Consider the following 27,275-nt stretch of genomic DNA (forward strand, 5'->3'; position numbering starts at 1 on the left):
TCTCAACAAACTTAATAAAACTTTATTTGCAAATTACAAATCAGCAAAATATTCCACACCTAAGATAAGTACTTAACACCATTATCAAACAAATACATGTACAATGTATATAACATAATGGTAAAAGTTTGGAAAACAAAATCAGAAGTATCTAGTTGAGATTTCTTTTTGTAGTATCATTACTTTTTATTAGATATTTGCATATAATGAATTCATCTCGAGATATTGTCTAATGCATATGTAGCAGTATTCATACTCCTCCTGAAAATAGATATAATATCAAAATTAGTTATCGTGCAATACTACGTTTCGAAAGATCAGAAAGAGCAAAACAAAACATCGAAGTTATGGTTTCTTGCTTAATAACTTTTATCGTAAGGGATGTATAAATTTGAACAATTCTGTACTTACTGGGTGTGAAAAAAATTCTGGTCTTCGTATTTGCATCAGTCTTACAACATGAAAGAGGTCCACATCATTCTCGATCTGCATTTTCTGTATTGTCAAATATAGAGCTATGAATATCCCACTCCTTGTACATCCATCTCTGGAAAAATCATAAAATGCATAGAATTGCGGTCGACGTTAAAGAGCGTTTAATATAGCAATTATAAACTGTTTTGTTATATGATGTAAAAATCTCTTATAAAACTTTAAAGAAGCTAATGTGTATTAGTTTTCTATGCGTTCCTGTTTTCCCTGCACATATATTGTTTTTTATTTCAACCTCCATTTTTTTAACATGTTTTTTTCTCCTTGACTGTCTAGTGATTTTTATTTCACTTTAACTTCCATTGTTCATGTTCTTGCTTCATAAAGATGACATTACGTTTCTCTTTTAAGATTCAATATATCAGGGAACTCATGACAATGCGTTTACCTACGGGTGAACAAATACTTCTAGTGTCAACTACTATATCGCTTATTTATAATCAATGCATTAAAGTTTATGACAATATCCGGGTACCAACCTGCAAACTACAATTATTGGCCTGCATTCTGTTTGATTAGAAACTGAAGTTTGTAGATCCAACAAACATTTTTCTGATGTTGGTAACGAACTGTCTTCGGGCCAGTCATTCACAGTCAGAATATTCACTTGTTTTGTATTGTTGTTCTCCTATTGGTTGACAAATAATAAACGCGTATATAGTCAATCTTTTAAAAATATATATAACCTACCAGTTTGTATATATGTTATAAGGGAAGACAAAAAAGATGTTTTTCAATTGATCAAAGGGATGTTCTTACATCAGTTTCCATAAAAAATACGAGATCATTATTGTTTATTTGAATGACAACATACATAACTTTCCAGAGAAACCACAAACATAACACTGCCTTAAAAATCGATTATCACAAAACATGTTGATATCAAAGAAAAGACTTTAATAACTTAATATGTTACTTCAAAATATTTAAAATAAGAATAGTTATATCTGACGTTCTACATACCTTACGTTTTATTGTGACATGTAAATCTGCTGATTCACTTCCGGTTTTTGTCACCTCAATTTTCTCAAAATGCAGGAGTTCGTCGTCTTTTGGTAACAGTTTGTTGTTCTTTAAGTATAAGTATTTTTCCCTTAATAAATCTTTGAATATATGTATCTAAAATATTTTTCAATCTCTAATTGTGATTACCTTTAATTAAAGTATTTTAAATACTGACGACCAATTGATTTCTTAATCATAGTTTTTTTTTGTTTTTGTTTTTGTTTTTTGTTTTTGTTTTTGTTTTTTTTTGTTTCTTTAATTTTTGTTTCTATTTTGTTCTAATGAAATTATAATTTATCTAATAATTTGTGTATATATTTAACATTGTTTTTTATTACAAATTTGGTTCAAACCCATCGTACGAATGATTTTTTTAAATGTAGTAGTGTAACAGCAAATATAGAAGAGTTTCAATTTTGGAGGGATTTTATTTTCTACATTTTTGTAGAGGATTGTCCCTCTTGGTCTGGTGAACAAATGACAAAGTTCAAGTTTTGCACTAGAAAACCACCAGAGTAATTCAGATGGACAAAAAATGAGAAGTGCACAATGGCATCATGTGATAGATATTCTGTGTAAGTTACATTAATTACCATTTAGCAGTTTCAAAGGAGTTGTGGAAAAGGTGAACGGACGTACGGACGGACAACATGATCACTATACAGTTCCAGCTTTTCAAGCGGGTGTATAATTCAAATGACATACGTCCTTCATATTCTCAAGAATCACAACTGTTGAACAATCTGTGTCATGAATTAAAGTCCAGAAATCGATAACTGTATTTTGAAGCGGAAACTGTGTTACAATAATATTCTGATGTTGTACAATACTCTGTAAAAGAAATGGAAACATATAGTAACATGGAATACAGAACAATTAGTTTAATTTATCATTTGGCAATTCACTATTCAGGCTACCGTAAATGATAATTGAAAGGCTAAATGAAACTAATATCACAATAGTGTACATACAGGTATGATAACAGCATTGATGTAATTAGTTCTGGATTTCCCATGCGATATCAGGTATGGTCTGTATCTCTCATCTAAAAAAGACAAGTTTGAATTTAAATTTGTCTTCATACGTATTTTTTCAATGATAAACCAATTCAATGTCTCCACTGTATGGTTTTGTCAGAACTATTTTCAAGTATTTATATATTCAAATTAGTAATATTGAACTATCATAAATACTTCTATATGAAAGATTGTTTATATTAGTCTTTTATGGTTAATTAAAATGATTTTAAAAAGAATTTCATTTTCGATTTTTAATTACATCAAAGACACTAAGAAATGCGAAATTCGCAAAAGATACCGCACTCCGATATTGTTTATGTATGAATAAAATTGTTAACACCTACATAGTTTGGGTCACACTCTAAAGTATGGGGTGTACAATGATGGCATATATAAAGGTTCTGTGAATCTTACATTCACTCCCACAAAAAGGTGTAGAAATGGTCGCTGTTAAAGGTTGGGTATGTTATATTTATAAAAGATACAGTCCATGTTTGGCTCGACCACCCCCCCGCCCGAAAAAAAATTCAGATGAAAATCCTAAATAGTAGGTGCGCACAGTTTCAGGTAAGAGAAGGGTTCCCTACATTCATAGTAGGCAAAGTCCATGTTTTGATATAGAACACTCCCCTAATTAAACATTTACATAAAAATCTGAAATAAAAGCGCACATTGTCAATATTTTTTAAAATATTCTATTTCTTTGCATTGCATTTAGTGTTAAGGATAAGTATCGTATAAAAGAGAATGGAAGAAAGCAATTGAAATACTGACGGACCACCATATCAATTAGAAATTGCAAGCGGAGATTAAAATTAAAATAACGATTAACAATCTTCTGCAATATATTAAAAATATCATATGATTCTTACTCACGTGCTAAAATGTGTTGGTTTACATTCTTACTAATGTTATCGTCAAGTAGAGCATCTTTGGTATAACTAGGCTTGATATCTTGTAGTTTCTGTAAAATTTTATTTAAAAAGGTACAGTTACAAATTAGAATTACACAATTGAATTTACGGATTTTTGTTGCCATGTTCAGCCATTTTTCTCAAATTTTCGGACTCTATTCATATCTTCAATTGTTTTGCCTATTGACCCCCAATTTACTTTTCATAATTTCATTAAACACATCTTAAAACACAATTTGAGAAGTTTTAATGAAATCCTTGTTATTTCTTCGGGTTTTTTGATAGATAAAACCTACCAATACAAAAACTATGGAAAATCAAGAAAATCCTTTTCCCGCCAACATTTCAAATGCTTATATCTCCAAAACAAGCATATTGACCCATCATTTTTTACTTATATTGTTCAAGCTTAAACGATTTAAAAAAAAAATAAAAATCCTTTACAACCTTTGTTATTTTGTAACAGAGCAGCGAATATCCTTTATCACTAATAGTACGTGACCGGAGATAACCCACGTGCAACCACCCCTCTCATCAACCGAAATATTATTTTCAGCTTCCCTTGTACATCCCATTTACGAATCTTTTTTGTCGTCAAAAATTAAACTGAAGCATTTTTGTATTATTTTGCTACTTTTAAAACCTCGTTGAGGCAAAAATTCATATTTTACGTTTTCTTTATTCGTCGAACGTCTTCTTTCTACAAAACAAGATAAATTGGTGTATATAGGTATCAACATGTATCTCTTAATATCTCAGCTTTTCAATGGTACTAAGAATGTTGCGGTAACACTTGGGGTTTTGGGGTTCTTTTGGTGACAAGTGGCAAAATTCGTAATCAGAATTTATCAAAAAGTGCAAAACAAATCGCAAAAAGTCGCATATTTTCGACTTAACAAGTAATTACTCAACTAAAACATTTCTAATTTAGTATCATTCCATAGAAAATTCAATTTTCTACATGAATAAACCACGAAAAACTCACCAGGGAATTTTTTTTTAAATGTTAAAACTTTACCCCTAACCATAGAAAACTGGTCTGAGTATCAAGCAGAAAGACTTACACGCTCGAACAATTGAATCACAAAAATCTTGGCTTTTTGACCCAGTGCACGAATATAGGCTTATACTGAAAAAGAATCAGAGAATATTATTTGGCAAACAATTATTCGATAATATTGAAGATGCTTGAAAATCACCATGAAGTTGATGAGTTGGGGTGCACGGTGGACTCTCCCACCTCATGGACTATACCATGTAAGACAAACTTTTCAGATTTCAGTTTCAGGTTAGTCATACCCTAAATTCCTCTGGAATCTTGCGTTGGTTCTGGGGAATGTTATCAGAATTAAATTTGTCATGACAACTACAAAACTCTTTGAGACCAACAGCCGAGTCAGGGACTGTGAAGGCCTCTAATAATGCTTGATATACAGTAGCATACTGTTCCTACAAATAAATAAAATCTATAGGTTATAAAGAGCCCGAAACGCTTACCTGGCTTGACAAGCAATATTTTATTTTTGTAAAAGAGGAAATGTTTTTCTTGCATAAAAATTCTTAACACTCATACCTTAGGAACAATCATATCAATTTTCATTGAATTCTGTCCAGTAGTTTCTGAGGATAGTTTTTTTAAAGTAGTGACATTAAAATTACCAAAAACATTTTGAAGAAGGGCAATATTTCCAACATGGCTTAGCAGATTAACATGAAAATTTGACTACAAATAGATCTCATCAAGCTGGACACTTTTACCCCGGTCAGAATGTTGCTTAACGTTACGGTTTCGAGATATATGCAAAAAACTGCTGTCTGACCTCTCTGTTATATTTTAGTAACCGCGACCAAGCTTGTCAACATATAAAAAATTCCAATATCATTTTTATACAGAATAAAGTACATCCAAACCAAAGGAGAAAAATTTTGAAAAAATGTTAAAGACGACGACGGACGACGGGCGATGACAACGGATGCCAAAATATGGCAATAGCAATATTGTAATATTTACATTTTGAGCTGAATTGTTTTCTTTGGGTCTACCTAAATTCTAAATTTACAATTCAAAAATGTTATTGGTCGTACCCAGCTATCTCATTGAAATTTGTTATTTAAACTGAAATCACACACCAAACCACAGACAATTACCTGAGTCTGTATCATGTTCATTCGATCCTTCCTCATCATCTGTACAAACTCTAACACATCTATAAAGCCAGTTTCTAACCCATTCTCATACAAGGCATCAATGGCGATGAAAGTTCCTGTTCTACCAATACCAGCACTGTCAAAACATGTTGTGTGATTGAATAGCATTTTATTTTAAAATCATAATCATTGATATGAACTATCAGGCAACAAAAAATAACAACAAAAATTTTAAAAAATATATAAAATAACATATAATGATATGGTATATTTTCCATCCAATATAATTAAATTGCTTTCATCAAATTGAAATGTAAAATAAATATAGAAAAACTAGTACTTACCTACAATGGACAACCATAGGTCCATCCGATGTTGAATTTTCTCGTTTGACTTTTTTGTAGAAGTTGATAAGTTTAATTGTATCAGGAACATCGTGGTCTTCCCATTTTAAGTAATGGAAATGGTCAATTTTTCTTTCTTTTTTCTCCTGTAAAAAATGAATGAAGTAAGAAATAGTAATACCTAATGTGGGAACGAAGAGAAATCCTTAGGGAAATAAATAAATATGTGCCAAAGTAACTTAAAAAAAATCTAAAATGAGAGTCCTGGATTTAAAACATTTAGGCCTCGGTTTTGAACGCTAGTCCTGACGCTTAAACAGTTCAGTTTATGAACAGTGTGTAATAATTACGGGAGAAAGACATTGAATTTACTCAATATGGTCCATTACCTCTCAAAGTATAAGTTAAAAACTTTATAAGGAAATATAAGAACAGGTTTAAATATTTGTACAGTATAAATCATTACATTAACGATAATTTTATCGAATTGTTAATGCTAATTATATTGATGCATGGCACTTAGCTAACTTTGATACCGTTGTTCTATTTTTTTTTTCACAGATATGAGTAAAAAAAATTACAGGCCCTATAGATGTTGCTACTGCAACCAAGAAGCTAAGAAGCATGCATTATACTTGGTCATTCGATTTTAGACCAGTAGGATAGGTTCCTGTCTTTGAAGACTGTAATTGAGCTAGATGGAAAACGTTTGGAACGAAATGTGTTTAAGTGAGGGTTGAAGGAGATCCTCAGACTATTATGAATTAACTACAATCATTTCTTGAAAACGGAAACTGATATGTGATGGATCTCTTTGTATAAATAATACCACAATCAAAATAAGCATTGAATGCAGTTTTGAATATGTGTAGATGTGAAAAGAAAACTTACTAACAATACATTGCCGTCAATATTATCACACATCCATAAAAAAATTGTTTTTTTTTAGATATCCAAAAAGCCTACTTAAAAGCTAATGAAAAAAAAACATATTTGAAGATTGAAATCAAGGACATCGGGTTCAAGATTTGGACATATTTTGGTGAAGTCGTTCACAAGCCAGGACTGAAAAAATACGTTAATTATCCAATGAAATTGCAAATACACTATTCAAAGTTCAAATGTGTAGACCAATATACAATCATTTAAAAAATAGGTCATATTGGTATAATTGTGATTTAATGTTTAGGGAAATTTCAGACTTTTATTGTTATTAGTCATTTCACAATCAAGACATGCGTCACATAACCCTGATTAAGAAGCATATTTGTCAGCATTCTCGCTCTATAACGAACGTCTGTGTACAAAGTACGGACACGACAGTAACGGATCAAATGTAAAACGTAAACTCAATAGGCTGGAGACGTTATATTGTCACGCCGAATGTTCTGCAAGAGCTACTGTCTCATTTTTTATGATATTCAAATCACCTTTTACAATGTGACCCGTAGTGCTATATGAAAGAACTATTAGAAGGTTTGGGTTCGTATTTGTCAATGTTGATGTTTTGCTGAACGATTTCGTGATAAAATATCTTAGATGCCATGGTATAAATGTAGGTATTACAAATACGAGGTTTTATCTTGGTTCCCATGATTACTCTTTAAATTTATTTATCTACAACTTGCAAAACTTAAGAAATTTGAAATTAGCTATTTAATAGAGCATAATATTTGCTGTGGTGCATGTTGCATGGTGTCGTTTACTCTCTTCAAATTCCCTTTATTTCCTACTTTGTCTACCCCGGACTTGACTTTTTATGAGCAACTCGGCGGGTGTTTCTAGAAAAGCAGAGGACGCTTACCCTACCGGTGCACCTAGTCCTTGCTCCCAGTTTTTAGTGGAGTCCGAATTGCTCATTTACTTTTGTTTCTTTGTATGTATTATTTTTGTTACTTTATGTTCTTTGTTGTGTATGTCTGTTTTCCATGTCTGGTCTTTGTCCATGGATTACATTCTTTTGAATACCGCTATAACCTTGGTTCCCTTGATTACTCTTTGCCAGTTTCACAGTGAATCATGATAAACTTACGTTTTTACAGAAAACATTAATTTTCCTGTACACATAGACAGTATTTTCTCTCTCCTCTGTCAAAGTTAGTTTGTATTGACCAACGTTTTGTAGATCCGTACAAGACTTTGGCCAATATTGGTAGCACTTTTTCTGAAAATTCAAAACAATATAAACTGATACTGCAAATATCATCAGTTAATGTTTATACAAGAGACTTTCAGATTATACATGATAAGTCAATGAAATAATGGCGGTGCTTATGACTACATTTTTTTCAGTAGCCGATAAGCATTAATCTTTTTTTAAAGAATTTTGACACTAATGTATCTAGGATATATTCCTTAATGGAGACCTGTGTTTAAGGATTGTTTGACATACCTTTCCGTTTTCTTCTAATTTGGTTACCATGACTATAACTTCGACGTTTTCTTGCCAAATCATGTGCCAGAAATCTTTTGTTGTACCTTGTTTAGGGCCTTCATGAAAAAAAGAAAGTATGCCCATGACAAGAGGCTCCAAGAATACTGAATTGCTCATCTGGTTAATTTTTGCATAACTCTAACAAGGAGTTGTCCATCAAATTTTACTCAAAGAAGACTTTAAAAGGACTTATAAGGACCATTTCAAATTGAAAGTTTCTTCCTAAACACTATAATTTTAAGATACTGGCTGAAAACTGCTAAAACATCATTTTTTCTTCTTACAAGGGCAATAACTCTAACAAGAAGTCGTCTGACAAATTTAATCTCCGCAGATTTTTGTAGACCTTATAATAAGGATCGTATCGGAAATGGAAAGAACTTGAAGTAGGTAGTTTCAAAGGAGAAGAGTTTTGAAAGAAATAACATTAGAAATAGGAATAAAACGTCCAAAAAGTGGAAGAACGTCAACGTGGCTGACCAAATAAAAAGAAGAAATTGACTAGAGATAGATCTAATTATGTTAAACACTTTTACACAATCGAATTTTGGCTTAACTAAACGGTTAAGGAGATATATGCGAAAACCCTCTGTCTATTTTAGTATCTGCAGTAATGTTTTTTGACGGATCAAAAATCTCCAGATCAGGTCTATGCAAAATACTCTACGGAACATTTATTAATTTGGTTCCAATTGGTCAAGTAATGTCAGAGGAGAGATGTTTGAAAGAAACAACATCAAATAGAGCAAAAATACATTCTAAAAAGGCAATAACTCTCGCATGGCTAAACAGACCAAACAAACATTTTACTACAGATAGACCTCATCATGCTGAACCTTTGACTTAATCAGAATTTGACTAAACCTTACGGTATTGGAGATATATTATGTCTGAACCCCTATATTCTATTTTTAGTAATAGCAGCCATGATTTCAGACAGATAAAAAAATTCCCACATCAGTTCCATGCAGAATACCCACAGAAACATTTATACCGTGTTTGGTTCTAATTGATCCGGTGGTTTCAGAGAAGAAAAGTTTTAAAAATTGTTAACGACGACGACGGACGCCAAGTGAAGCAACTGACATGGCCTACGGCCAGGTGAGCTAAAAAATCAAATCATCAAATAACCATGCAAGTTTGCTTCAAATGACATAATTTGAAGACGGTTACAGTGTGAAACCTGAAAATTTCGTTGTAAGTCTTAAAAATTTGTGGTAAAATGAAAAAAGAAACAATTACCCGATTGTTTCTGTATTTCATAAGAGAGAAGACCTCTTGAAATTACATTTACAATCTAAATACTTTGCCAATATATATTGCAGTATATTATAATTTATCACAGAAAGTATGCATATTTTACCGGTTGGGACATTTGTCTTTCCACCGATGTTCTTTCTGCAAGAGCTTGAACTTTACGATACCGGATTAAACATATATAAGTTACTTCAACACTTTTCACTGAAAACTATTGACATGAGCTGTAAGTCCATCTACTCTCTGATGGCAGCTCTATATCTTTCGTCATAGATTTTGACATTGCATGAGCAATTTTAAACTGTATTATTTTAATGTAAAATACTTTGTACCTTGTGTAGCAATATAAGCTCTTTTCTTTGTGTAACTCTGTAAAATATGAAACAGACGCAATGTAAATTCAGGTTACATAGAAAACTTAATTCTGTTTCATGGTGAAAAGAAAATTACGCAATTGTAACATGCAAAAACGAAACATGATAAATGCCGCAAGTAATTGAGCATATGAGTTCGACGAAAATCAATTTAAATAAGTCTTATTCTATATAATTGGATAATATTGGGGAAATTTCATCCCATTAAGTAATGATCTTTTGGATTCACGGGATAGTTTACTTGACTGCGACTTATTGATGAATTGACCTTTTTACATTGAGTAGTATTTCAACACTTATTCAATAATATTAATTAGTTCGGAGATATTTCACTTTTATACGCCTGTTTGTTTTTAACCATTGTGCCACTGATGTGTCTTTATTTAACTTTTGGCACTTGTTGAATATTTATCATTTTATAATTATATTTGCATTTTTCATTTTCAGAAACTTGCGTCGATATAACTTGCATTTATGTAATCTGATGTGCCACTTCCACGCAGAATAACTCTGGAATGATCATCTGATGGAAAGGGAAAGGGATTTTAATGAACTAATAAATTCATTGCAATTGTACAAGTATGACAATGTTGTGTTATTAAACAGCAACTGTTAGGATGTGAATGTTGAAGTGTCGGCATCAATATCTAATCTGCATATCTTTTAATGGAACATAAGTATTGAAGTTTACATGTATAAAATGCCGTGTATATCTTGTCCGATGAAGAAGACGGATCAAGTAATAGTCGCATGGAAACTTACACTCCATACTGGTCAGTAAGGTCAAGATAACGAGTCTTAACTTTTGAACGCAACTCTTGATATCGGTATATTGATTACCCGCTAAGATCTAAAATATGGATGAACAATCAGTGCTTTACGTTTGAGTTTTTGAAGGTTTAATGTCCGGTACTAAATTACAAACTAAAGACATACTCTGAAAAACATTGAATGTCTATGCAAATTTTAAAGAATTATTTTAATGTGAGAATAACGGTAACAACATGAGTACTATTTTTATTTAGAATATTTAGAATAGGATATTGAAGTCTCAAGGAAACCTTTGAAAGCTTAACAAGTTGAATAACCTATAAAGTATTATGAAAATCCAACAAGCATTTTGGAGAATGGCGTCTTGTTTTCTTTTTGGTGACATCCTTATACTTACATGGCCAAATTGTTAAAAATCTATTCTTGCTTTTATTTTCCTCTTTCGATCCTTCTACGTGTGGTTGAAAAAGGCCCTTCGGTAATTTCTGATTTAAAATTGAATCAACCATTAAATGCAAATCTCAAATTGTGTATCTTTAAATAGATAAAGTGACACAGACTAAAATGACAGTTAGATATAGCCACTTTGTGCCCCGATCCCTTCCCAACAAACCATAAAAGAAACCCTGAAAGCGATTTAAGGCATTCAGTTGTAAAAACGGAAATAAGAGATGCACAATGGCATGATGTAATAAAGAATTTGTGACAGGTTCATTAAATTATATTCGGTAGTGTCTGTGGAGTTGCGGATTTCAAGATGGTCAGCTTGATCGCCCAATGACAAAGTCCATGCTTTGCACCTGGAAATCCGAAAAGACATTCAGATAGACAAATAAAATAAGCGGTGCATAACTGCGGGTTAGAACTAGGAACGGGTAGAACCATGATCAATATATACGTCCTGCTTTTCAGATGGGGATGTGAAAATCATTAATCTTAGTGAGATGAAATTAATAATACAACAGTTACTCTTATCCTGCACTTGATTTTTTTATTAGATATTTCATTTCGTTGTTTATCAATGTATTGAAAAAAATTATTACGTTAAAAGGCGCTCATTCATTGTTTTTCAATTTAGTGGTAAGCAAAGAAATGAATATTGATTTATTAGTATCTACCTGAAAGTCCGCTTCAAAGCCATTGTCAATCTGTTTTTCTTGGATGATTTTATGTAGGTCATGAACTGAGTCCTTATTTGTTTTATTATGACAGTTAATATGTGCATCATCTTTAATGTTTTCGTGCAAAACAGTATCGTGGTTTATATAAACGGGGTCTTTGCAGTTTGTAAAAGATGTCTCCTTATTCCCATTTAGGGACATCTGTGAGCCATCGGTATCCAATGACCTAATATTAACATACTGGTTACTGTCTGATATATTGGGTGATTGTTCTTTTCCTACAACAAATACATTGTTCTGATTGATAGGTTAAATCCAATGAGATAGAACTTCAGATTAAACTTAAAATGAAAAAAATGAAATACTCGATCACAATAGTTATAAACCACCATCACAGATATATATCAATATATTCGATTTATCGAATATAAGAATATTGTATAGCAAAGGTGGTTACCTTGAGATTATGACATAAATGTATTGTATGTAAGGATTTCGAGGCGTCAATTTCACGGTAAAAAATTGAGCGGAGCTCAGTTGAATCAATAAACAGTTATTTGCGACATTTTAATCAACAATAATGTTGACAAATCATTAACTACAAATCAATCCATCCTAATTAAACTTTCGAATTGATATGTGAAAATTGCATTAAATAACTTAACAATGAATCATTTAAGCATTTAATCATGGAATTGATACCCCTTAGTTTTCTATGTTAAGTCTTAAAATCACTTTGAGTATCATTTAAACTTTTCAAAGGTCGTACTGGCTTCAAAACATAATTGTATTTGCATACTTGATAGACTCAAATTTAATACTTATCAAAAGCACCATGCACGCGTTTCGAGTTTTGATCATCTCCACAGAATCCTTACTTGAATGTGCATTTGTGTCCACCTTTTTCCTTATAGTCGAATCTTTTCTGTGTCGGTATCTTTTGTCTGTTTTCGTAAACCTTCGCCTTAAACACATTTTTAAAAATTCTGATTCATTTTTGTATTGGTGACGAATGTTTAATTCTTTTTGGCTAAAATATTATAATGATTGCCCCAGAAATATTTCTTTTGTATCTAATAACATATGAGAAATTATTTATGCGAATAAAGTTTATTGTTCCCATTGCCTATATTTTTTTCCGACGCTTTCGGTATAGTTTCGCTTTTTACACTTTGACCTTAAAGACGCTCTTCCATGAAAACGCAAGTCACCTGATCGAAATTCCGTTTTCCGACTGGCCAAATACCGATAATTGAGTGTCGTTCTAAAAAACTGTATCGGATATTGAAAATGCATTCCATATGTTCTTTCCTGAATAAAATATACATAATTATAAGTAAAAAGAGCAAATTTTATTGCGTCTGCTATCTTTTTTAAAGATAGAACTTGTTTTCTTAAGCCTTAATTTGGAAAACTATTTCAATTATCAGAAACAATAAATTGGCATTTTTCATAATAGTGATTTTATAAGTGATGCCAACAAATCAGGTAAGATTTAAACATTAGCACAATCCTTACATTTTCAGATCATCAGAATTTAAGGGTTTGCAAGTGATAGGTAGGACCGTCGAACGACAAGAATTATCGATATTATCCTATGACTTCACACTTGGTTTGTGACGCAAAGAATACAAGATTAGTTAAACTTATTTAATTTTCTAGGTGTTCCCAATACTTTTTAGAAATTCTCCCCTCGCAAATCATTTATATACCTAAAGAAGAATACAGTAATGGCGATGATTACTACAACCAACGTGCCGCCAACACCTCCTCCAATTCCTGCAGCAGTTAAGGATGACATTTGTGGTGAATCTCCTTGCTTAACTAAAAAGTAAAAATACAACTTTTTACCAAAAACAAACACGTATGTTACAAATATTTTGCATAATTATTCACTGTGCAGATGGGAAGTAACATGATCGTTTGTAGAGATGATATATCGGATCTCAATATTGGACATGAAAATATGCAGTTTTGCTTAACAAAACTCTTCTTGTTCGTTAGACGGACACGCAAAAGGTTTTGTATTCATGTATGTGTAACATATAACTTTTGATTCAAGAGTACATTACCTTGTCTTTGACACTGAACACCTATATATCCTAATTTACAACCATATTCACAGTTTCCTTTATATGCATCACATGTGTTGTTGACACATCCATCACATTTGTTAGCACAATTGTAGCCATATGTTCCCGGAGGACATTCTGTAAAACAATTTCATTTATTAACATAATGATAAAAAATTCAAATCTATAGGATAGAATGCATTTTTATATGAAAGTAACGCCAAAGCTGTGAAGCGCTCTTGTACATATCCAAAAGCGTGCAAAACATTTTTCATGTTATTTTGACTACCATTTAACCGTTTTTAATGTTTATTGTTAAAAGGAAAAATAAATTTTAGTGTTTCCCATTTTACTTAATATTTGCATGTTTATAAAGTCAAAGAATAAAAATTTTTTTCTGGGGATTAAGTCGTCTGCCAAGTGGGAAATGACTATAAATACTTTGCAAACGCACTGAGTACAACAAGACAAAAGTCATAAAACGACAAGTTACCTAATGTACTGGTATTTTGAACATATGCAATATTTTAGTATTTACCCTGACTGCAGGTATTTCCCATCCATCCACGTTCACATTCATTGCCAGGGCAAACCCCTGTACTTTTCTCACAAATACCCTTCCTACATTTACATTGTGTAGAGCAGTCACCGAAGTATCCGTCATTACACTCTGTTATAATAAATACAAAAAAGTTCATTTTTATACCAAAGGTAATAACGATGTAGACCTACTATGTGATACTTCTAGATTTCAATCAAACATTGCTCAGTCTGAAGCTGGAACTGATCAACCCTCCGTAGCTTATAATTTTACTTCCATAGTATTGATGGGGCTCGTGTTTCTTTGCGCTTATCATAATTCTCTTAGTTATATGTTCACGAACGTGAGATTTATCAATGTTTTCTCCTCCGTATTATCCTCCCTTTAATTGGCACTTCGGCATGTTTGCTTTTTCATGTATAACGTCGCTGCATTATTTTAATAACTCTCTATATATTCCAAATACTAGACCAGAAAACGATCCCAACAAGCTAAAACATATGCCGAAGTAGTGATTTTCTTTTAGAGATCGACAAAATAATCATACATTATTACTGAATATACTCTAACGTTCCTTAGTCTTATACGTTTACATTTGAATTGCATTATCGTTATGTTGTCTTTTCATCAATTTATACATTTATTCTACGAAAATTTCATCGAATTCATTCCTACACAAAAATATTTCTGGAATTGTATTTGAAAAAAAACAGAGAATATTAAATGACCTTTGGTGAGCACGCACTCGCAATATCCCACATGCACACATTTGCACTTTTTAAAAATACTTTAGACCCTATACTCATTGTTCTCCTTTAACCAATTTCAAGTTTAATTGCTACTATTCATTTACCAAGGTTTGAATAAAATCCATTAGAAAAGAAGCGCTACCCAGGCGACAAGTCTAAATAGTTAATGTTTGACTTAGCCACCACTGAAAAAAGTGCCATCCTTTACCGAATTCGGTGAAAATCAATCCCCTCCAAAATGTTTATTATTTATTTACTTATTCATTTATTTTATTCATTTATTGTTGTGGTATTTAAAAGTTCATTGTTTTACATAATTTTCCATATGGAATGCAAGAGAAAATGTGTAAAACAAAAATTGACTGCATTTTACGGAGGAAGGATACAATTATATGTTTGTCTAGAGATATTGATACATACTTATTTTGCACATGTCACTTTCATTTTTCCAGCCTGGCTTACATCCACTTAAATCTTTGCATACCCCGGTGTCTGCTATACACTCCGTCATGAGGCAGCCATCACAGGATTGTGCACAGTTTTTACCAAACTTTCCTTTCTCACACTCTAATATTTAAAATGTTATTACTAATTTGTACCAGGTTCCTCCCATAAAAATGTCTTAATTTCATCGTTAAGAGCACAAGTGACTCATATTTTGTTAAGCTTTAGACAGCGTTGTAGTTAAGTGTTAAATGACATATCGTCAGCTATAATTGTTTTTTATAGATACATTTTATTATTCCAGAGCAACGGGCGAATTTTCTGGTCATCATTTGAAACGACATTCATACAATACAATACAAATCAAAATGTCCATGGTGTCATGATATTCGTAAGCAATTGCAATCTATTGTGAATGAAAAAGACACACGACTATATAATAAAATGACAGTCTGTAGTAATAAATATATTTCATAATCAATCTGGTCAATCATCAGTTTTTAATACCATATGAGCACTATCAAGCAATAAGCCGTGCAAAGTCTATACAACTGAGAGCGATGTTTTAATCTATAAACGGTACCTTTATAGTCTGATCTTCAGACAAAAGCCGGTCAACGGAAATCAGTCCAAAACTAATTTAAATGAATGATTTGTTTGGTTTTTTTTTAATCTAAGATCAATAAACCCATTAAATATAAATTTTGAGATTTTCAATTCAAGGGTAGTCTATCTATTAAAAAAGTTAAAGGTTCACACCGTGTCGAAGGGTTATCTTGCTATTGTGCGTTAGATTTGTTTTAAGCGGTAATTGTGTTCTATTAAACTTTTGGATTACATCATTCTCTGCATGATAACAAATTAACATCATTTTTTTTTCTATTTATTCATCAGTAAATGTGTTAAAGTAAGACAAACAATTTTCTGATACAAACGTTATGAAATCTTACTTTTTGAACAGCTATATCCTTCCCATCCTTCCTGGCAGCCACCATATGGACACGTTCCATTCACAAAGTTACATGGTTGATTAATACATTTGCAGGTATCAGTGCAAAGTCTTCCAAAATGTGGTGGTGTGCATGCTTATTGACAAAAACGTGTATCTTTAAATCATCTAAGTAATTTTGTTAATTAGATAACAATAAATGATGTTCGATTATGATGAATCTTTCATACCATTACCTCGGAATAACTTTTGATGTTTTATTCATTTTATCGACTGGGTTGATTTCTTATGTTTTGTTTGTTTTCAAGGGTACCTACTGAGATAAAGGTTATTACAGTAATCTCTTAAGCATAAATGTGTAACATACATGGATAATCAATTACTTTTAAGAAACTTTTAATACATTTAAAGAATGAGTCATCAAATAACAAAGCTACCTTCGTTGCAGTGATATCCTATAAATCCATCTTGACAGCCCAAACTACAAATTCCATTATCAAGGTCACAGGGACCGTCACAGTGCTTGGGACATTCCTTATCGCATAGTTTGCCATAAAAATCAAATAGACAACCTGTTTTTGAAAAAAAAAACATAATATAATTTAATAAATGATATCACTAAGCATGTATATTTCGTATTTCAATTTTTCATTTTTATTCAGCAGTAATGATGTCTTGATTTGTTTAGAAGTTGATCCCTCTCTCTCTCTATTTTTTGTTGTTGTCAAATCATGGACAAATTTAAAATTTGTTGTATTATTTTCACTTACCAATTATTTCTATTTCACATATTTCCATCGAACTGACTGTTTTTGACAGTATCACGTATCTTCCAACAATCAGCCGATCAAGATTACGTTCATGGACTTGAAAAGGGAACGTGTATGTAATAGAGTGGTTTTTGGTCAAGCTAAGAGCTTCTAATCTGTCTCCGCCAGTGTTGGTGATGTAAATAGAATATTCATAATTTGACAGTCCTGAAACCATTTATACATTTATATATCGGTTACAATTAAATCACATTACTGTTTCAATGTATCAGACACTAAACACTTTGTCACTGATAGAGCGACTAAGTTTGATTACATTGAATCAATCTGATAAAGTTGGCATGCATATTTTGTTGAAAGCAAATTCTGTTTTTTTCCACATAGAATGAGAAACCACAATAGAACATATTACACAAACTCGTTGAAAGTAATAAATATCATTTATTTTGTCTGGTTGATCAGTTGAAATTGTACACATACCTTCTTTGAGGATAACATTGATTGTCTTTATTACATGTAAACTTCCTGTATCCACCTGAAGCCGTGAGTCAGATCCACTGAGTATCACACATGAAGTTTCTCTCTTGTCGCCATCAGTTACTCGGGATGCTTCCTGATTTGGGATGTCTGATATCACCCAGTCTGTATTAATGGCAACATTTTCTGCAAGCAAAATGTTCAATTCTTCCTTTTCATTTGCATTAATGATATATTTGCTGTATTTTATTATCTGTATAGTCTGTATTAAATGCAAACCAACCGTTATGAAAATTCTAATAATAATCATCATAATAGTAAAAGTTATTGTAATTTTTGTTATTATTTTGCCTTTAATTAGAGGAAGTTGTTAGTAATGTGTTGCAAACCTATTATATACAAATATTTAAATTTGAGATTCATATACATAATTTAAATAAAAAATTAAGTGAACAACAACACATACACTTCACATTATGATGAAATTCAAGAAACAAATCAAACAACAACAGTATCTTTTTATAACAATGTAAATGTAAATGAATAACATGTATTGAACATATGTGGATTATACTTAATAAAGGAAATCTAATATTGTCAAAGAATGTCCTTACAGATAATTTTGTACGAAAAACTTTTCATAACGCTCACCGCACACGGTTTCCTTTTTGAGACAACAAAAAACATTTGATGATATAATTTTTTCTTGATAAATATAATTTGTTTTTGGAACAATTAAACCAAACATATAATGGGTGCTGAACCATATAAGCATTTCAGTAATTTATGGATTGGACGATGTCACATTAAGAAAATCATAAAAGCAGAAACATTTACATGTACTAACTATCATTGCAAAATAAACCACCCTGTCCTTTTTTACATCCTGCAGCACACAATCGATCATTGTAACAATCGTTCTGGAGACAGTTGATACATCCCCAGATACAGGTACCGTTATTTGGATGGCAGTGATGATCTACGCAGTACTTGGGGCATGGTTTTCTGCAGCCTCCTCCCCACCAAGATTTATAACATCCTATGAATTAACATTTATCAGTACAGGGTTTGTGATTCTAGTTTCATTTTCTTTACAGAAATTTTCGATGTAGAAATTTGAAATCAAAAGACCGATATGCATTTCATTGCTTACTCTCGGGGTCTCTAAGTGCTGCATTATAGTGCAAAGCCTTCTATTTATTCCTTATCATAAAACTTTTATCATGTAGTAATATATTTATTTGGTTTTTATTGGTATGTTTACAAAGACAGTAGTTTTACTTTTAATACTGAACTCATCGCTGTAAATGACAGTTTCCAAGCATTTGAATGGCAGATTTTGACCTTTTTTTGTGAAACCGCAGTCACTTGACGATACTTATATACCCTTTATAAGCCAACCTAATGCGCTTTGAAGGTCAAGTCTAGATGGTTCATTATTACACAATTTTGCACAGTTTGTTTTCCAAATCCAAATATAAAAAAAAATAATTCAGCAGAGTAAAATAAACGAAATTAAATAAACGAAGTTGATTACGCAGCCATTCATGTTTTATCAATTTTCCATAGTTGTCAATGTAGTAGCAACATTCACATTTTCAAAAGTCACAACAAAAATAGTTCGATAGGTTAACATTTGATATACATTTAGTCTTAAAAAGTAAATAATCTTAACTCCTACCAATTATTTGCACATCGCAAAATTCTAAAAGTGCAATTTTGCTGTAAACTTCTGGGTATGTCTCATCATCCTTCCGTTCATTGTATATAATAATGTGTTTACCAAACTGGTCACATGTGATGTTTTGTAAAATATCAGGAAGCTTGCTTCCTGTGTGCTGGTAACAAAGACCGTCTGTTGGGGGATTGGCAGCTGACTTTGGTATAGAGGTGTTGGTTATGTAAAGACCGAAACCAGCTAATCTTTCGGGTGCTATAAAAAATTCTTTAAAAGCAACTTCTTACTTGTTTTTGTTGTATAAGCAAACAAATGCCTCAAAATATATGTTTGATACATCAGAAGCGGTATGTACTGAAAGTATGTGTGAAACAATTAAAATTTGAGAAAAGAAGAAATCATAGAAAACAATACAAGAGTAAAAAAGTCACGTAAAAATAAGGCAACCTATAATCACATCTTTAAAATTTACTGTAGCTATACGAAGACGGGCGGACGAGGTTTTATTTCTGTTTTCTGTTTTTATCATTTATTCTTGTTTTCTGTTTTATTTTCCAGAGAAACAATTGCAGTGGTCTTGTAGGTATTAGTGTGTTTGTCTCTAGTGTGGTTCGTAGGTTCGATTCCCGACCGGGTTATGCCTAATTTGTTTCAAACTTGTAGTAATGTTATAATCAAAACCAAATATTTAATAATAACCGGGCATTTGCTTTCGTGAAGGGTGTAACTTCAGTGAGATATTACGTTAAAAATGTCCGCTTATAGTATCGATCTAGAGAAAAACAGAATCTGTTCGACGAGGGTTGGTACTATAACAATGTCAAACTTACTTTTCGATCTGTAATATATTACAACATTTGATATAAAGACCAACTCAGTTGAAAACGTCAGCATCCACCATGCAACTCGTTTATTCTCAGCAGTTGCAGAACAAGACATTGTGTCCCAATCATGTGTTGGTTGTCCTATTATTGCTAGATTAGCATTGTGATTCAGGTATCTAGAACTTTGTGATGCAGTTCCGTTTAGAGCCAGATTTACTAAATTTAGAAATAAACGTAATGTAAAATCACTGACTTAACATTTTGTTAATTGAATAAAAAAAACACACACACACACACACCACATCATAATATCTTTAAGTTTATTTACATTAGTCATTTAATTTTGAGAACGCTCATGCACAACGTTATGTGTACCATCCACCAAGTCAACTCAGCATGTTGTCATCGAGTTGTGAGTTGGTTTCTATTTCATTTTTTTAAACTATGAGTCTTTTATTTTCCTTTCTTCGTTTGTCTACCCCGGACTTGACTTTTTATGAGCAACTCGGCGGGTGTTTCTAGAAAAGCACCTGGTATGTATGATTTTCGTTACTTTATGTTCTTTGTTGTGTATGTCTGTTTTCCATGTCTGGTCTTTGTTCCTGGATTACATTATTTTGATTACCGCTATAACCTTGGTTCCCTTGATTACTCTTTTAAAACTGTATCACGATATGGAAATTTAATATGTTATATGAATACTTACACTGTGAATTTACCACTCCAAACAGAAGGAATAAAATAATTGTTTGCCATGCTCTTTCCATTGTAGACTACCGGAAATATAAGAAAAAGGTATCTACGTTCTTTCTTCTTGTGTATGTGTTTTACTTTCTCGTTATACCGTTTAAAACATGTTTCGAAGGATTGAAGAAGTAATGAAAATTCGGAGGACGTTTCATTGAGATTCATCATAATTTTGTGGGTTTTTTACATGTATGAATCATCTCCTTCTTTTTCCGCACTAAAACTGGATTTCAAGTTGAAAACGTGGTAATTGTTTTTTTTTGTGTTTCTTACGGTTAATTATGAAGAGGAACTTTCAATAAGCCCATGGATCAGAATAGCCCTCCCCTTAGAGGGATATTTCTTTACCTTCATAGCGTTCATTATTGATGTATTTGAAACATATTTCTACCTGTTTGCCAAAAAAGAGTGCGGTATTAGCTCAGGACTAAAAAAATAGTGAAGGGTGTGATGTGAAAATGACGAAATTTAATAAAAACTGAGTTTTCAAATAAAGAAAAAACAGATCCAAAATTATAAAATACAATGAAACAATTCAGTTTTCAAGTTTTAGAATAAGTATATGGTTCATAGTTCTTATTATAAAATTATAGCCAAAAAGTAAAACAAAATACTCCCCTCAACCTTGAATTCGGAGATCACTACTGGACGACATAAACCAGCAAGCCCTTAAAGGACTTTTTGCTATCAGTCATAGTTTTAAAGCCTTTTTTGTAGAGAACTAAATCCTACTTCTTTGTTCAAATTTAATGTAGCTTTAAACTTCTAATGCAGGTTGAATGAATGATCCCTCCAATGTCAAGCAATATAGTGTATCGTATATAGGAAAGTAATTGGCCATGAATGTGTATTTTTATCATGACAAGTCTATAAAACTAATTGCACAGGTACGTATGAGTTACAAATATTCAGATAGGTTAATGGTTTATGTGAGAAAAAAGTTTTGCTAGAAATTTAAAGAATTGAAGACTTGAGTCCCTCCATATTTACCTAATAACAGTTCAGGCGTTACAAAGTTTGATTTCTATACTGTAATCGCAATTATAATAGTAATAAGGATGAACTAGTTACGAGATTACAATTATAAAATCAACGATGAGTGTTATATTTCATATAAAATCGGGGCCTCATGATGAAAAATAGAAAATTTCAGATTTATACTTTTTAATCTTTTTAGTTAAGTAATGTTTATGTAGACAAAGTAAATCGGTTATGACAATTCATTTCCTCAAATATACATAGTCTTAGTCATTTTAAATTGGTCTCTGCGCTGTTTTGTTTTCATATAAGAAGCTATACTGGACTCAATTTTATAAGCATGTCAAAAATCAGAAGAATATTGTTTACTAGTACTTCTTCTTGATAAATTTATAGATATTTTTCAAATGCAATCATGCATTTAAAGTTAATAATAAATATTTCTAATAGTTGTACTACTGTTTTATCATCGTGGTAACATAGAAACCAACAAAATCCTTTTCAATGTTTTCCTTTTCGGCTCCTGCGTATGGAGTGTTCATATCACAACTCATACGTTATGCCAGAGCTTGCCGACAATACGCAGACTTTTTGTATCGCGCTAGAACTCTAACAAATAGGCTTCTGGAACAGGGTTATGTTGCTACAAGATTGAAGTCATCACTACAGAAGTTTTATGGTCGTCATCGTGAACTCGTGGATCGCTATGGTGTATCCATCAGTACAATGAAAACTGATTTATTCAACGGGTCATAGTTTTCCTTTCCTCGTTTGTCTACCCCGGACTTGACTTTTTATAGGCAACTCGGCGGGTGTTTCTAGAAAAGCAGAGGATGCTTACCCTACCGGTGCACCTGGTCCATGCTCCCAGTTTTTAGTGGAGTTCGAGTTGCTCATTTACTTTTGTTACTTTGTATATATGATTTTAGTTACTTTATGTTCTTTGTTGTGTATGTCTGTTTTCCATGTCTGGTCTTTGTCCCTGGATTGCATTCTTTTGATAACCGCTACAACCTTGGTTCCCTTGATTACTTTTTATTTCTTTAAAAAGGACAACTAGATATTCTGATATGAAATCTACCGTGTGGATAGAACTGGAGATTAGTTTTATACGATTCAGAAGGCTCAATTATTTGTACACTGAATTAATATAATATGAAACTTTTTGTGATCATTTCTCGATATGATAATTTGATGGTAACTGACAATGAATTCATGAACTGTTAATTTTTAATTTTTTTTTTTTTTTTTTTTTTTTTTATTCAAATTTTGTGTTGAACTTTGAGAAGAGGGAAAGTGATAATGATGATGACTATTATATACATTAAATATTCCATATGACAGTAATAAAGGTATACCTATCATTTTGCTTGTAATTTTGAATATTTTAAAAGCAAATCAAAGAGCTTCATTAAAATAAGAGAAGTTCATTACGTGAATATCATAGTTTTTTTTTAATTAGACGTGTCCCTTCCAACTAAATTGGAATACTCATGTCAAAATAAAAAGTATTTGAGCTGTATGTGCAAAAGAGAATGGTTTTAGAAGGAAAATGGATGATTATAAGATGCTATATTATCATTTAAAGAGATAAATGGATTTTTTAGTTTCAACATATGGATACGAAAACAATTTTTACTAACAATGGGATTTAAGTTCTCATTCTCATATGTTTTCCCTAAGTATTCAGTATCCATTACGAATGCTTTTGATTTAAACCTGGTGATATGAAGAATGTTTTCTCAATTATTTGCTTTGAAATATCTTAAGCAACAAAGAAATTTTAGTTTGAAGAAATTTTGAAAAAAATCTAAAAAATCCGAAAATGCATTTTTGATGAGGAGTTCCAAAAAAACCGAAAAAATATCAAGTATTTAATGGTACATTCTAAAGTTTTGAGTTGTTAGCTATAAAGGAATACACTAAAAACTTTTCATACAGGAATTGGATTACATTGACGTGTATATTTGTGAGAATCAATCATGTTGTGTCGAAAACATGATTTTTTCGATAAAAAAATTAAAAAAATGACCGTTGTACTACTTCCTCGTAATATATATATATACTTGTAGTGTATTTTGTGTTTTTTTTTATACTTGTTAGAAAAAATACACGTCTTGACGTTATAACAAAGAAAGCAAATTGTTTCATTGCAAAATTTAAAAATGTGAAAATATTTTGTGGTCACAAATATTGTTTTAATGGAAATAAGACGATTTCTGCTCTTCAAACATTATTCGTCAGACCAAAATGTATCATAATAACCCATTTTTGTTTATTTTTAGCAAACATTAGCCAAATACATCGAACTGTTTGGTGTCAACTATGCAACTTTCAAGTGGGTGGGGTAAAGTTTTGAATTTTATACCACTTTTTGAATACGTAAACAATTGTTTTATATCTTAATAGTAAAGAGGAATAGCTTGGCTAACTTTTGATATCATTTGTATTAACAAAAACAATTCATGTTTTTTGGATTGAAGCAAAATGTTTCAAAGATGAATACTTGGAAATGGCCACGTGGCCTACTTTTCGATCTGTTTTCCATCACAAAGCTGTACCTTTTTATAGGAAAACAGGCAGATTTATGTTTGTAATGTAGATATCTATCAATCTACATAGGTTTGCAACAATCCTCCTCGGGGTGAGGGTTTTGTTACCTGGTCTAACGATTAAATAGTCTAATTGGTACTTTTTACATGTTTCATTTTGCTCTTTTGTATGGAATTGTTAAATTTAAAGCAAACGTTGATTTTGTCACATTGATTTGAACTGCATTTTCATACATGGTAATAATAAGATATCTTATTTGCATGAATCGCATTTTTTTCTATATATATATTGTGCCATTTTGCTGTGACAGTCCGTGAACTTTTCTTTACTGTCACATATTTATGTCATATATACTTATTATAACCATACCAAAATGGGTGATAATATTTAGTATAGATGTTAACACATTTGAATGATTCAGCAGACCGTCAAACAGTAGAACTAACTTCCTTGGAGAAAATAAAGGACACCAGGGACATCGGAGCTATTATAATTTAATTAAAATTATATTTTCTTCCTTTAATTTTATGTCAAACTATAATCAAATTTTCACTTTCAGGTGTGTTCATTTTACTTGGTAAAGAAAAAGTGGTAGTCAGATAAACAAATCAAGTATACTGAAATAAATAAAATAAAAATAAAAGCATGAATCAGGTTTAATCGATTTACACCATCCAACGATATTTTAATGAATCGGTGTATTCTGCAAAATAAAAAAAACCCCACATATTTACACTAAAAGAGCTGCGGCGCTCATTCAAGATTAAACGTCTATCAATAAATGTTTCTTATATATTTACTTATCTTACCATGAACAAATACAGTTTATATCATACCGATTGATCAACACAAGTAAGTATACGGAAGTTATCCGAATGAATCAGTTAGTGTTGTTAAATTTAAAACCTATAATTGCTTTCTTTGCACATTTTAAGTCAATTTAACTACTGTGTGTAAACGGATGTAGGCGAAAACAAGAATGATACAACATTACGACACTTATATTGATGATGAATTATTATGTTCATATTATGGTATGATTTAACTACTACAAATGATTTTTAGAATCTGAATATAAAAGCAAGTGGTCAGTTTGTCGTCGATGTTTCTAACTCGGGCCTGAATGTGTGGGGAAATCCAATTGAAGCATTCTGATATACTGTGTCTTCTTAAATATTACCTATTAAATAAGTAATAAAGGAGATTTATAAACAAAGCACAAGTAATCTTAGTGGGTACAACACAATAATTCGAATAAGTTATGTAGATCAAGCCACGACATTCCTCAAATCGGTATTTTTAATTGCAACTGGAGTTCATGCAACCTGTGTTGATATATTAACATGAAAATATACCGCAAATATACCGTGATATCGGAATTTTATAATTCATTTTTATTTTCGCGCTTTTGGCGCCCGTTTTAAAAGCGCCAAATTTAAACACCAGTAAAATGATGACTGATAGAATTGTCAGTGAAAATGCTTGGCGACCACCAAAATAAAACATCCTTATTTTGGGAGAAAATCATCAAACAACCCGACACCAAAATATCTCAATTTACAGTAATAACAATTATATGTTTGAACAAGATCGACAAAGGCAAGACATCCGGATCCCAAAAGAGACGAGGTAACTCTGTTTTACCTTTGTCGATTCAAAATTAATAATATCGTAACAATTTTCAAATGCAGAGGATAATAAATTACAACAACTTGGAGTATAGCATGCAATATCAGTGATCCTGCACAAACTGAATGTTATCCGTCAACTTCCGGTTTAACTACCCTGCTTACAGTGAATGGCTTTTGTTTTTATATAAGTACTTTCATAGATTTTGTTTTAAATCCCCATCTGATCAATGAAAACTGTAAATCAATTTAGATCTTTTATCAAACATGTTTTGGATATATATTCATGTTTTCGCTTTAAAATCTGTATCGAAAATCTAAATGCTTTCCCATACAGCCACCACAAAGATCCATGTTATCAGAGTACTTTTCATTAACGAACCAGAAAGTCACCGACAATAATGAATTTTAGGTGGTGGGGTGTGAAATCTTTTAATTTAAATTTGATTATCATTAGTGATAGCAATTTACGTACCATATACATTTTTCAAATACTACATGTAAACACGGGATACAGTCTTTACAAAAAAACCGGATGTGAGCGGAAACAATCAATAAAGATCCGATGAATAAAACTTTCAATCTTATATATAGATTTCGAACTGATTCTAGCACTTAAGAAATGGAGTTCATTAACACGCTCAATATAAAATTTCCTATTAAAATTTAATTTTAGAAGAAAAGAACTTGAGATGATAAAATGATAAATGATACTTAAGATACTGTGAAGTCAGCCTCATATCTTGACCGAGCTACACTTTTTAGGCTTCTGATACTGGGTCATGCTACTTCAAAATTAATGTCCTCACTGCAAAAAATCTATGGTTGTAATCATGAACGTCTTTGCGATATATCAATCTTTCACCATGAGAACCGATTTGTTCAACATTTTATAGTTTTTCTTTTCCCTTTCCACTACCCTAGACGACATTTTATGAGCAGCACGACGGGATTATTATTTTATTTTTTATTTTTTGAATATCAGA

At 31.7% G+C, this 27,275-nt stretch overlaps 1 protein-coding gene across 1 annotated transcript; it reads right to left on the bottom strand.

Annotated features, from left to right (window-relative positions):
• LOC148628875 (uncharacterized) lies at positions 1-25,601 on the bottom strand. Its single transcript, XM_088571279.1, has 30 exons — positions 25,471-25,601; positions 21,090-21,156; positions 20,390-20,599; positions 19,563-19,814; positions 18,729-18,920; positions 17,885-18,067; positions 17,405-17,611; positions 17,072-17,206; positions 16,636-16,770; positions 15,662-15,808; positions 14,490-14,621; positions 13,952-14,089; positions 13,592-13,703; positions 12,758-12,843; positions 11,877-12,157; positions 11,156-11,243; positions 10,443-10,510; positions 9,946-9,982; positions 8,315-8,412; positions 7,955-8,086; positions 5,923-6,068; positions 5,579-5,714; positions 4,730-4,879; positions 3,393-3,480; positions 2,469-2,542; positions 2,203-2,328; positions 1,456-1,563; positions 972-1,120; positions 412-547; positions 1-261 (listed from the first exon to the last, which is right to left on the bottom strand). The coding sequence occupies exons 1-30, from the start codon at positions 25,471-25,473 to the stop codon at positions 190-192; spliced, it is 3,888 nt and encodes a 1,295-aa protein (XP_088427405.1). The 5' UTR covers positions 25,474-25,601; the 3' UTR covers positions 1-189.
• Between the last annotated feature and the right edge of the window lie 1,674 nt (positions 25,602-27,275).

The sequence above is a fragment of the Perna viridis genome, chromosome 1, assembly GCF_037379345.1.
Source record: "Perna viridis isolate PV_CMFRI_1.1 ecotype Kerala chromosome 1, ASM3737934v1, whole genome shotgun sequence".
In the NCBI taxonomy this organism is placed as follows: Eukaryota; Metazoa; Mollusca; class Bivalvia; order Mytilida; family Mytilidae; genus Perna; species Perna viridis.

Bases quoted from the DNA above. Each gene is read 5' to 3' on its own strand.
- LOC148628875 (XM_088571279.1), bottom strand. The intron at 3,481-4,729 runs GTATGACTAACC...AAAATTTTACAG, and splicing joins AGATTCCAGAGGAATTTAGG to AAACTACAAGATATCAAGCC. The intron at 548-971 runs GTTGGTACCCGG...TGATTTTTCCAG, and splicing joins CCAATAATTGTAGTTTGCAG to AGATGGATGTACAAGGAGTG.